The sequence below is a fragment of the Glycine max genome, chromosome 3 (assembly GCF_000004515.6).
Source record: "Glycine max cultivar Williams 82 chromosome 3, Glycine_max_v4.0, whole genome shotgun sequence".
In the NCBI taxonomy this organism is placed as follows: domain Eukaryota; kingdom Viridiplantae; phylum Streptophyta; class Magnoliopsida; order Fabales; family Fabaceae; genus Glycine; species Glycine max.
In genome coordinates, this window is record NC_016090.4 from 27963105 (window position 1) to 27976025 (window position 12921).

Genomic DNA, 12921 nt, shown 5'->3' on the forward strand with positions numbered 1-12921 from the left:
TTGAATCAAATTTCGGGGTTCAACCAAAATTGTTCAATCGGATAAAATCAGAAGATTATAATTCAAGAGTTTTGTTTTGGTCTTGTATGTTTTGTCACCCGTTATGCTTTCTGAACCAGAATGATTATTTATGATCAAAGAATAGATGGTTTTTGGCGGTTGATGGAAGTTATTTCTTTTTAAAAACTGTCGTTGATAGAAGTTTTAGTAACTTCCAACCGTTGATGGAAGTTTTAGTAACTTTCATGTAACTTCCAAAATTTGCCTAAACCGAACATCTCGTTATTACATTAAAACAAGTGTGCACTCTTATTTTAACATAATAAAGAGATCAATTACACTAAAATGTCCAACAACTTGCATATAATTGCAAAAATATCATTGTGTTACTTTCTATGTTAATTTTTTACACTAATAAAAAAAATACATTTTCACATGAATTTTCAAACATATTTCAAATGGATTTTAAACACTTTTTCATACAATTTTCGGACTAAAAACTAATTCCTTCTGAAAATCCTCGATGCAAGTTAAAGAATTCATCTGAAGTTTCGTCAGAAAATTTTTCAGACAGATTTGATACAAACTTTGGGCAAACATATAAATCAGTGTTTATATTTATTTTTGGTTTTAATGATATATTTTTCAGATTTCAAGCAATTTTTATAATACTATGTATTAGGATTTTGTTAATAATATTCAGAAGAGTTCAGACATTGAATTTGGGGCTTTGAGGAGACAAACATGCTACAAGCATTAGTTTATAATATAAAAAATTGGAAAATGCATCTAGAAATTCATATCAAATGTCCAGAAACATTTTGCGAACATTATGCTTTTGGATTCTGTCGAGTTTCTTAACTCGAGTGGCGATTTGCGGTAATTCTCCTTCAGACACAATGCGGACGTTCTTATGATCATCCCTTAAGATTTTTAAAAGGAATAATAACAGTTACTACTATTTAAGATAATAAGTAAGAATAGAAACATTTGATAAAAAATAAGCTAAAATAGAAACATAATTAATGTATTTATATATAATTAATATCACAACAAATCAAAATATAAAAATGAGATAAAATAGATTATAATAAAGATAAGAATATAGGGATATGAAACGTTATGTATTACTATAAAAATGTAAGCAATTTCACTTCTGAAAAAAATAAAAAATTAATTTAATTTATCAATAAAAATTTATTCAGATTTTAATTTTTAAAAAAATCCTAAATATTCCTAAAATATTTTTTTTTCAAGATAAAATTCAATAAAAAATATTATGATTCTTATTAGTAACAAATTATCTCTCTCTCTCTCTCTCTTTATATATATATATATATATATATATATATATATATAAATTATAATGCATATTAAATAAAAAAGAATAGCATAATGTAAATATATTATATTTATAAATTGTAGTTCACATATTAATTTATTTTATATTTATATTAATTATATATTTAGATTTTTAGATATATTTTTCTATATATGTTATATAAGTATATAATATAATAAATAAAAATTCTTAAAACAATAATGTATTCTAACAAAGTTTTAGATGGATTCGGACGGGTTTAAATTTCAGACAAATTTCCGACAAATTCTAGGTTCAAACAAATTTCAGAAATATAAATTTCATTAAAAAAATTCATATTGTAAAATTGACACAAAAGTTTCAAGCGGAATAGATATGAATTTGATACAAAATATGTCTAAATTGGAAAGTCTGTCTCAAATTAAATCTGTCTGAAATGTCTTTGAAAATTCAGACAAAATTCATTTCGTCCGAAATTTCCGTCTTTCTAGTAGTGTCAATAACCGTTATACAAATGACAACGTTACATGTATTTAGTGTAGTAGTGTAAAAGACCTTCATACTATCACTGTGTTATTTATAAATATATTTTTAGCTCTATTGATAAAATCTCAAATCTAATTAAATTCTAAAGGATACTATGTATCAATTATTTAAAGATTGAATTAATTTGTAAGTTTCTGAACTATTTCAGAATTTTTTTAATAAGTCTTTGTATTTTAAAAGTTTGTAATTAGGTCTTTTAACTTTTAAATCATCTTCCTTAAACATATTTTCGTTATGAATTTCATTTATCTCATTGAAAATTTTGATATAAATGAATGATCAAGTCATTAATTTAATTGTTTAATAGGTATCCAAATTGTTTTAAAATATTAATTAGTTAGGTATTATCTTTAACAGAACTTAATAGAAATATGGTTAAGGACGAAAGCAATTTAAAAATTCAGTAACCTAATTATAAAACTCAAATAAAACAAAAACGCAACACTAGAGTTATTAAAAACAACTCACAATAATAAGTGCTACTATTATGTCATGAAATGGAAAGTTTTTCAAACAATAAAGATAGTTTTAACTCAGCTTTTATTAAACTTTAAGTTCATTTCTTACCCTCATTTTATTTAATGCATTTAAGAAAAATAGTTAAACTTTTGGCATAAATATAAATTTAAGGCATCATGATAAGAAAGATAAATGACAAATAATTATAAAAATAATTCAATATGGTGCTCGAATTACGATGAACTACAAAAGTAATATGGTGCTTGAATTATCTGACTGTATATATAGCTTTGCTTTTCTAATTACTATTTTTATTTTAAAACTTATAAAATTATATTTTTTAAAATAGATTAATTCAAACACACTATTTTCGTTTTTCAACTCCAAATATTCTTTAGCTGGAACTAAAAACTAATCCTCCAAAATACTGAAATTTATTTAAATAATTAATTTTTTCAGCATATGATTTATTTTATACATACAAACCTATATATTAAATTATTGACTACATACTTAAAAACATGATTACATGTCAATATACATTACTTTCCTTACTACAAAACTTCAAAAGAAAAAAAAATCATATTTAAACCCACTTAAAAAAGAATCCGGAAACAGCCTCTTTGTATATGCAAGGGTAAGGCTGCGTACAACATCCCTCTCCCATACCTTCGCATAGCGAAGAGCCTCTGGGCAATGGGGTACGAAGTTTTTAAACCCACTTAAAAAAAATTAAACCCAAAAACTACCATCTGTGTCCAAAATTAACATTTGTATATAGCTTTGTTTTTTATAAAAAAAATAATTTTTTTCATTTTAAAACTCTTAAAATTGTAATTTTAAAAGAAATTAATTAATCACACACTAATTTTGTTATAACTAAACTTCGATGAGTCTATAAAAAAAAAACTTTAATGAGAGTCAAATATAAATCCAAAAACTAAAGTTTAGTTGTCCAAAATTTAGTGGGAAGTATCAACCATATGGTCCATATCATTAAATATGAAATTAAACATAAAAAGCAACATGTCCAACTTCCAAGGTTCGGTAACTTCGCTTAAAAAAAGACACTTGGAACAGTTGAGATTAATACAACAACTTACCCAGATGTAACCGGACAAAAGAGAATGATAATATAGTATCTTATTTTTTTTCCATGACAACGATATAAAGTATTTATTAATTTTATTAATAATTAATTTTTATTAAAAAATTTACCTGATTATTTTAATTAAATTTTCTCTAATAATAATATTTTTTTTACCTATAAAACTCAAACTTAAGTCATTATTTAAGAAATCTGATAATTTTTTCTCGTATCAATTCAGCTATGTATTGGTAAGTCATACCAAAGTTTAAACTTGGAAGTGAAAATTTGAAAATGTCTTTTTAACGGGCAACAAGTAGGGTCCCACCCCAAATGTTAGGAAGTTCAAACATAGGACATTATTGTAATAATAATTTGAATTTTCTCTAATTTTCTCTCTCAAAGAACAACTTTGAACTCTGACAGCTCTGAACTGTCCCATAGTGTTGGCATTGGCAACTCTCTCACTTCACACACACACCTTTCTTCATTCCTACCACCATACTTCAAGAAGCCTTTTTAAGACTAAAGTTAGAGAGAAACATTGAGATAGAGAGAAAAAAAAAAGAAGACGCAAGTGTTAGTTAAATAGGTACATTATTGCATTACATAGTTACATTAAATACATTGACATCGCATTACATACACTTCTCTAGTAATATTTCTCTCTTCTTCTCATTCAGTTATTCTTCATTTCCCATATTGATTCATTTTGTAGTTGAAACAGAAAAAGCTGAAGACATGTCTGGTCATTGGGGGATTCTTGTTTCCGATCCATGGCTTCAGAATCAGTTCACACAAGTGGAGCTTCGTAGCTTAAAGTCCCATGTAAGTTCCTCTTGGTTAAGGTTTTAAATTGGGGTCGCGTTCGCGGTTGCAGCTTTGTCATGGTTTTTGATATTGTGGGAAATTGTAGACAAATACGACCGATGTGATTGTGAAGACCACAAAAGCCTTGATGTCGTGGCCAAAATCACGGTTGCAAACTGTTTTTTAAGAATTTGATCTTGGTTGCAAATTGCAATCCCATTGATGGATGTGCTAGAAAATGTTAGAATCTCATGTTTTGAAAAATTGGATTTTTTTTATGTTGTTTTGTTGATTGGGCTTCTGGGTCAAGTTATGATCAGTGTGTGATTGGTATGTGTTTGTGTTTGTGTAGTTCATGAGCATGAGAAGGGAAAGTGGGAGGCTTGTGATTGCGGATTTGGCTTCCAAGATGTCAAGGGTGAAGGTGGTGGGAGAGAACCTGAGTGAGGAAGAGAGAGCTTCTTGTGTGAAGGATTTGTATCAGAACACTGAAGAGGAGGTTGATTTTGAATTGTTTCTCAAGGCGAGTTTTGTTTTGTAATCTTGATTTGCTAATCATCTGTTAACGTATCATCCTTCTGATGGTAGTGGATCTTTTGGGTTTTTTGAAATTCTATATCTATATTATGCATCACCTTTTTCCTTTTCATTTTTGTCTGATCCCCCTTACTGTTTTCTTTTTGGCAATCTTAAATCTATTCAATATCATTCAAATGTGGGAGAAGAATATGTAAGAAAGGAATACAATTAGTATTTTGAAACTGATGTTTCTGTTGCTTTAGAGCCCCGATAATAATCAAAGAACGGCTTATTGATTTAGAAGAGTTTTCTTTATTTTGAAGTACATTGAAAAAGAATAAAATAAAAAAAATTAAGAGAGGGGAATACTTTGAAAAAGTATATATGGTTTTGATTGTCCTTGTTTGAATCCTTCACTTTTAGCAAGTTTGTTTGCCAACCCAAACACTTTGCCAGAATGAAAAAAAAAAATCTTCTTTTGGTAGAATTGTGTCAAACCGTGCAATTTTACCCTTTGTTGTTGATAAAAATCTAATCCAAACAGCATTTAAAGGATATGCTTCCTATGTTTTGACTTTTTTTTAATCTCCTTTTTTTCTCCCTCAATTCAAAAGTACATTTTCATCCTTCATTTTGCTGAAATTTGCATTGAATTTTCTAATTATACTGGCTGCATGCCTGCATCTTATGTAAATGTATTTAATGTATAACCATATATTGTGTAGTATTAATTGAATCAGTAACCAAACAGCATAAGGGATATAGTTTGGAACTGGTTCATCACGTATAGAGTAGAAAAATAGTAGACGCATACTGAACAATCAGTTATTGTGGTCAAGTCAAATTTTGATCCAAGGATTACTTGTAATTGTGACATAATGATGGCAGGTCTATTTGAAACTCCAAACATTTGTGAATTCTAGAACCGGAAGTAGTCCAAAGAACTCGTTGGCATTCCTCAAGGCAGCTACAACCACATTGCTTCACACAATAAGTGAATCTGAGAAAGCGTCATATGTAGCACATATAAATCACTATCTAGCACAAGATGAGTTCCTCAAGAAATATCTTCCTATTGACCCTTCAACCAATGAGCTCTTTGAAATTGCAAAAGATGGTGTTCTTCTTTGGTACTGTTCATTTCACTTGGTTTACTATATCCACTGCTCTTGGAAATTTTGTTTTAAAAATAGTTACATGTTGTTGCAGCAAGCTTATCAATGTGGCAGTTCCGGGGACCATTGACGAACGGGCGATCAATACAAAAAAAATACTCAATCCATGGGAAAGGAATGAAAATCACACACTTTGCCTCAACTCTGCTAAAGCAATTGGATGTACAGTAGTCAACATTGGCACCCAGGACTTCATTGAAGGAAGGGTATGCTTGTAGGCATTCAAGTTTCCACCCATAAAAGCAGAATTATTGTGGGCGTGTACACTGCAGAACAACAAAATTTAAGATTAAATTTAATTTATAAATGAAATCCTTTGTTAAGTTATGAAATAGGAATTTTTTTATTTTAAAATCAAATCCTTTGTTCAGAAAGTTATAAGAATTTTTTTTTTTTTTTTTTTTAATTTTAGTTGTGTATACTACAAAGAAATCTGGTCAAATTTGATTATTTCTGGATCAAAGTAATTCTCAATCAAGTTACCCCCTTTTTTAAATGATTCCAAATACTGGTAAAGTATATTTATAACATGATACATTTTTTTACAGTCACTGCCTTTCTCTATTCTTTTGAAAATGCTACACATGAAATAGGATATTATGATGGCAATTACTAATAGTATTCTGTTATATTAGACTCAGGAAGTTTCTGCATTATTAAATTTAATCTTGTTTGCTGTACATCAGCTTTACTAGCATAATCTAAGTTCGCTTTAAAATAGATACAGACCAACTGTAGATTCAAGTATGAAGTTTTCTTGAACCAAAAAGCTTAAAAGTTATGTTAAGAGACCTATGTGCCTAATGGTTAAAGATCTTAAAAGTTAGGTTAAGTCACACATGTGCCTAAACTATGTTGAACTGGTTTATGAACAATTGTGTTTGAGATGTTTGCCAAGTGAAAAACATGATGCATGTGAAAAAAGGGGGTCAAGATTTATCTGTGATATTTACGAAGTTTAAGTGAGTTGATCAAGATATCTCTTGAGATTTTTTTTACCTAGTCATTTTTGTGCATTAGTATTTGATCATGGTAGTCAATTTCACATGAAGTGGTATCTAATATGTTTTTGTTCTCATTTCAGCGTCATCTGGTGCTTGGGGTGATTTCTCAGATTATTAAGGTAAACAATCATTAATTATACACAAGTTTATGGCCTTTTGGTTTAGATTTGTAAAAACATTTGTCAGATCCAACAAATAAATCTGGAAAGTTGCTATTTAATATAATTTTTGGGTTAATGGAATTAATGGTAACTACTGCATAATGCATGTTGCAATTTGTGGTGCCTGCTTTTGACATTCCTAATGGTGGTGATAAATTAGATACAATTATTGGCGGACCTCGATTTGAAGAAAACTCCTCAGCTGCTTGAGTTGCTTGATGATAGTAAGGTAAATATTTTCTTTCGTCATCTCTTCATATTTCCATTAATTATTGTATATGTTGTCTTCATTTATTTTTTTTTAAATTAACAGGATATGGAAGAGTTGATGAATCTACCCCCAGAAAAAATCTTGTTAAGGTGGATGAATTTCCATTTGAAGAAAGCAGGGTACAAGAAGATTGTCACTAACTTCTCCTCTGATGTGAAGGTAACTGAGTTTTTCGTAATTTGGTGAAAAGTAAATGTATTTATATTCTATTTTTTGCTATGGACAATTAGAAACACTGTTCATTCAGTACTATCTCAAATCCTAATGCAAAACTTGTGTTTTGTTCACTTCCTCTGGAATAATAATTTGATCATTTGATCCATGAAGTGAAGACACTCTCTTGTTTGAAGTGTTGTAATGTTTGATTGTTTTTGACTCCAACACTTTCCTAATATCTATTCGACACATGTCGAGTACTCCTCATTATTTGTCCAATTAAAAAATAATTGTCAGCTTACACACTTGAGCCAACACCTCTATACGGCTTGAACACTTGTGCCAATACCTCTGTTTGGATATAGACACTAGGATTATAAAAAAAAAAAACTCATTTTTTGTAGGAATATTTGTTACTTATTCTTTGCTCAGTATCCCCACAGACATAACCGTTAGATAAAGCCTTACTAGATTGGCGACTCCTAGACTCAAACCCTGACATTGTAGGTAAAACTTGCCTTAGTTGTAGTCCACTTATACTGTATCCATCTATTGTCAGGTTTAGGAATCTTTATTTTGTTATCCAATTTTTTTTTCTTCATTTTCAAGTTGAAAAATAGATAACTCTTAAGTCATAGGAAGTACAGGAAATTTACAAGTTTAGTCAGTATAGGTATTAATTTTAACCTAAGCTTCTCAATGCATTTCTTGTAAATAGCTGCTTATTGCACTTCTATGGTTCTGACCCTGCAGGATGCTGAGGCTTATGCACACCTTCTAAATGTTCTGGCACCTGAATACACCAATCCCTCCACATTGGCAGTTAAAAATCCCTTTGAAAGAGCAAAGTTAGTTCTTGAACATGCTGATAAGATGGGTTGCAAGCGATACTTAACTGCAAGAGACATAGTGGAAGGATCACCAAATCTTAATCTTGCCTTTGTTGCACATATTTTCCAGCACAGGTGAGAATAACCACCATCTAAACATTTAGAACATTTCATTTTTTGGATGTGGATAGATAAATCCAAAATAAAAAATGGAACATAATTCCAGGCTTTCATTAACTATTTTTTTTTATCAGTGGTTATTTGTTATTGACTTGTCTATTTGGCTAATATGCTGTACTTAACAAAAAAAATAGTCTTTAGTAAAATATCAAACCTTAGCTAAATTGTGGTTAAGGTCTGATAAGTTTGAATACACCCAACTTTTCTTTTGGTTTTTAAGATATATATGGAAGCTAACTCAATTTCCCTCTTGTAGGAATGGACTTTCAGCCCAGACAAAACAACAAATGTCTCTCCTTGAGACATTTCCAGATGACACCCAAGACTCTAGAGAAGAAAGAGCATTTCGCCTATGGATGAATAGCCTTGGAAATTCAACATATATCAACAATGTCTTTGAGGATCTCCGAAATGGGTGAATATCTCACATTTTTACTAGTTCTCTTGTTTACATTTTATATTATGCTTGAACTGGTTTTGTCAAAAGCATTTTTGTATAGAATTGAAACTACTAGGAAACTAGCACCAAAAAAAAAACTACTAGTAAACTATAGTTAATTGAAATTTTTTATTTTTATTCACATTACATTTCATATTTTAGTTAACTAATGTAATTCCTTTAAATTTCATTTGCTATGTTGAAATTATTCTGGCATATAGAAAACACAGTGATTCAAGATAGCTTCCTTTTTTCTTTTTTATCTTTTTTGGTCTTTAAATGAACTTAATGATGTTGTGTGCTCTATGTAGCTGACCTGACCTAGTGGGATAAGGCTTTGTTGTCTTTTGATTCTCCATTGAGTTGTGATGATGTTGCTTCTTTACAGGTGGGTTCTTCTTGAGACTCTTGACAAGGTGTCACCAGGGATTGTCAATTGGAAGATTGCTAACAAACCTCCAATTAAGATGCCATTCAGAAAAGTAGAGAACTGCAACCAAGTTGTGAAAATAGGGAAACAGATTAAATTTTCGCTGGTAAATGTTGCTGGAAATGACATTGTGCAGGGAAATAAAAAATTAATACTAGGTAGGTTGACCTCCAAATTATGTGCTGTTACCTAGTTGTAGTAAATCAATTTATCTATTGAGCATACTCCATTAAATTCAATGATCCCACATAAAGAGTCTAAATCAAATACTATTTGATTATTTTTTAGCTTATCTGTGGCAATTGATGCGATACAATATCCTACAACTTCTCAAGAACTTGAGATTTCATTCTCGAGGGAAGGAAATAAATGATGCTGATATTTTAGAGTGGGCCAACAGCAAGGTTAGCAGCTCTGGAAGCCAAAGCCGCATGGACAGTTTTAAGGTATTGAAATTGTACAGTCCATTCACTCAAGCATCTGTTTATTAATTTAGATTTTTGGCCACATTTTCTTTGTTAATAATGTCTATTTTAATTGGCATTTGGTAAGGTTGAAAAATGTATTTAGTGATCCATACAACAACAACCTACTCTTTTCTCACTCAGCTACTGGATCACGCGACATTGTAGTATTCTATTGTGAATACTACAATGGAATTATGTTGATGCTGAATGTGAAATTTTGAATTTGATGCTTGATTTGTGGAGGAGCATTCCAAATTAGCACAAAAAATATCTTGAGAATAGCAGGATTGGTAAAATTGCCAAACACAATTTTTGTAGCATATTGCAACAAACAAAAATTGCTTAAGCATATGATTTTATCTGTATTTTGTAGTGAACATACATTGAAATACTGTCTTAGATAACGTTATTTCTTTTACAGAATCTGAATTTTCTTGAAACAGCATTTTTAGCCTTCAGCGTACTATAATCTAATCGCTTGGATTAATTGGCTTGTTTAATATTGAAATCACACGATAGCCTTGCCAAGTATTTAGAATAATTTTGTTTAACCAGTATATTTCTTTTCTTGTAAATATTCTATGTATTGATGTTGCATTTTTCATTTTTGACTTGTATGTGTGCCATGTGTTCTGGTTTAAATGATTACAAAATAAGTTCATTACTTAATTAAGTATTACAATTTCAAATTTCAGGATAAAAGTTTATCCGATGGAATATTTTTCCTTGAGCTTCTTAGTTCAGTGCAGCCTAGAGCTGTGAATTGGGGTCTTGTAACCAAAGGAGTAACCGGTATGTTATGCTTTCTCTTTACTCTTTCATGATTAAACCACTGTATAATATAATTTAATATAAGTGAATCATCATTTACCATTATTGTAATTGAGTAGCATACACCCAGTTTTGAAAAGTTTGATTGGCAGATAAAATAATCTGTCTGTTTTGGTTTTCTGCTATATATCATATGTTCTTGACAAAATTTATTAATGTAATATATAAATCAGGAAATTGTCTTTAGCTAAGCTGAAGTTATCTCTTGGCTGCCACACGGAATGAACTACAAGATTGTGTCTTTCACTTTCAATTACATAACTGATGTGTGGACTTGTATGTAATTGAAAATCCTCACTTATAACTTCTGTATTACATGCTTCATGTAGACCAAGAGAAAAAAATGAATGCCACCTACATTATCAGTATTGCAAGAAAGCTTGGATGTTCTATATTCCTGCTTCCTGAAGACATCACTGAGGTAATTTGGAATCACTACTAATGTTGCTTGCGCTTTTCTTTGATATGCACCAAAATTATTACTATTACTATTATTAACTAAACTTCTGAAACATTCAGTTGTGGTTTCAACTTTCAGCTTTATACAGCTTTTGGGGAATTTCTTTAAAAAAAAGTCAAATAGCATTCATTAACCCATGTTGTTTGTTTCTAACTATGTCAACTAATTAGAAATCATCCTTAGATTATAGTAATTATTATAAAGTCAATATTTTGTAATAGATTCAATTCAAATGCATGTAAGGCTCTTTTATATTATTATCCAATCACAGATTATCATGTATAGTAAAATTGTTAATGCTTATAATAGTTACTTTAAAACATACATTTTGAATGATTTCTAATTGATTGATAGTTTAGAAATCTTTACACTGTCCTATCAAATTACTCTTTTAATTGTACGACAAGCTGTGATTTTGACGAGAGTGAAAAAAGATTTTACATTGTTAATGTATTCCAATTAAATTCTTTTTATTTGCCAAGCTTACTTTATGACAAATTGACAATGCTGTTACACAATTTCAGGTGAATCAAAAAATGATCCTTACACTAACGGCTAGTATAATGTCTTGGTGCCTAAAACACCCTCGTGAAGAAAGGACAGTGGGAACTTCAGATAATGAGAGTGGGAGTCAATTGGAGACTACATCAAATTCAACACTAGATGACTCTGCCTCTGATTCATCAATAGATGAGAATGGGAACATGTAAATATATGCCTCGAGTGAAACCGTTTTTTTCTTTTTAATATATACATATATTTGAACCACTCTTTTTAGTTGATCAAAAGATCAATGTATGACACTAGGTAATTTAATGGTTTCAAAGCAAATTTTGTTCAAGCAGCTATGTAAATAGTGAGGTTTTTATTTTTTGCAAGTTTGGAACCTCAGTTATGAGGAGTGCTTTTTTCCATATCCACTTTGAAAGAAGAAAAAAAAACGCTACTGAACATTCAGTATTAACCAGAAACGAGTTAAGCATACTTTTATTTTTTTATGAATTATTATGCATTATTTCTAAAGCATGTTCAGAAAAATAGTATTCTAAATGCAATGAAAGTTTTAAATAGATATTATTATAGCTTAAATATGTTTTTAATCTTTGATAAATTTTTCCTTCCTATTTTTTGAAAAGTTTTGTTTTAGATCATTGTTGTTTGTTAAGTAATGACCTGTTTGTTAAATATTTGATAATGTGAATTGTGATATCTCAAAAAATCATCCGTATTTGTTTCAAAATCAATTAAAATGAAAAATAAATAAATCAAACATTGAGAATCTCCTCCTTCGCACGCTCTCATCTTCCACTTCTGTCACTTATGACATCTTCTATCCTGACATACATATTTATATAATATCATACATGAAAATGCATAATTAATTAAAATGATTTTATTCAATAAACATAAAGGAGTTTTTACGTGGGTAAAAGGTTCACATTCGCGTTAATCATCAAATTAAAAATTTATCAAATAAGGGTATGAAAACATCTCTAGACCAAAACAAGGTCATCCAATTTTTTTTTACAAAAGGAAACAAGTTAAGCAATGAAATAACATAAAGTAACATGCTCAAAACATTATGCAAATAATACAAAAACCCATGTCACAATGTCACATCCTATCAAAGCATTGTGTTTCAGCATCCTCTAACATGAGATTCTCCATAGTCATCCACCTAACCATCTACTCCCATGAACACAAATTTTGAGATCATCATAGGATCCAACACAAACAACATACATGGAGTCAGTTATCACATTCCTAATTAATAG

The 12921-nt window shown here is 29.8% G+C and overlaps 1 protein-coding gene across 2 annotated transcripts; it reads left to right on the top strand.

Moving 5' to 3' along the window:
* Nucleotides 1-3847: 3847 nt before the first annotated feature.
* Nucleotides 3848-12060, top strand: LOC100799696 (fimbrin-2). Of its 2 annotated transcripts, none has more exons than XM_006576588.4 (15): nt 3848-4005; nt 4132-4241; nt 4576-4746; nt 5631-5872; nt 5952-6123; nt 7002-7040; nt 7243-7311; nt 7396-7512; nt 8263-8474; nt 8776-8934; nt 9347-9546; nt 9677-9834; nt 10551-10647; nt 11016-11107; nt 11671-12060. In XM_006576588.4, the coding sequence occupies exons 2-15, from the start codon at nt 4155-4157 to the stop codon at nt 11854-11856; spliced, it is 2001 nt and encodes a 666-aa protein (XP_006576651.1). In that variant the 5' UTR covers nt 3848-4005; nt 4132-4154; the 3' UTR covers nt 11857-12060. The 2 variants fall into 2 exon arrangements, with proteins under 2 accessions (XP_006576651.1, XP_003520999.1); XM_003520951.5 differs by having other exon boundaries at nt 4141-4241.
* Nucleotides 12061-12921: the final 861 nt, after the last annotated feature.

Bases quoted from the DNA above. Each gene is read 5' to 3' on its own strand.
- LOC100799696 (XM_006576588.4), top strand. From the start codon at position 4,155: ATGTCTGGTCATTGGGGGATTCTTGTTTCCGATCCATGGCTTCAGAAT. The intron at 7,312-7,395 runs GTAAATATTTTC...TTAAATTAACAG, and splicing joins AGTTGCTTGATGATAGTAAG to GATATGGAAGAGTTGATGAA. The intron at 11,108-11,670 runs GTAATTTGGAAT...ACACAATTTCAG, and splicing joins TTCCTGAAGACATCACTGAG to GTGAATCAAAAAATGATCCT.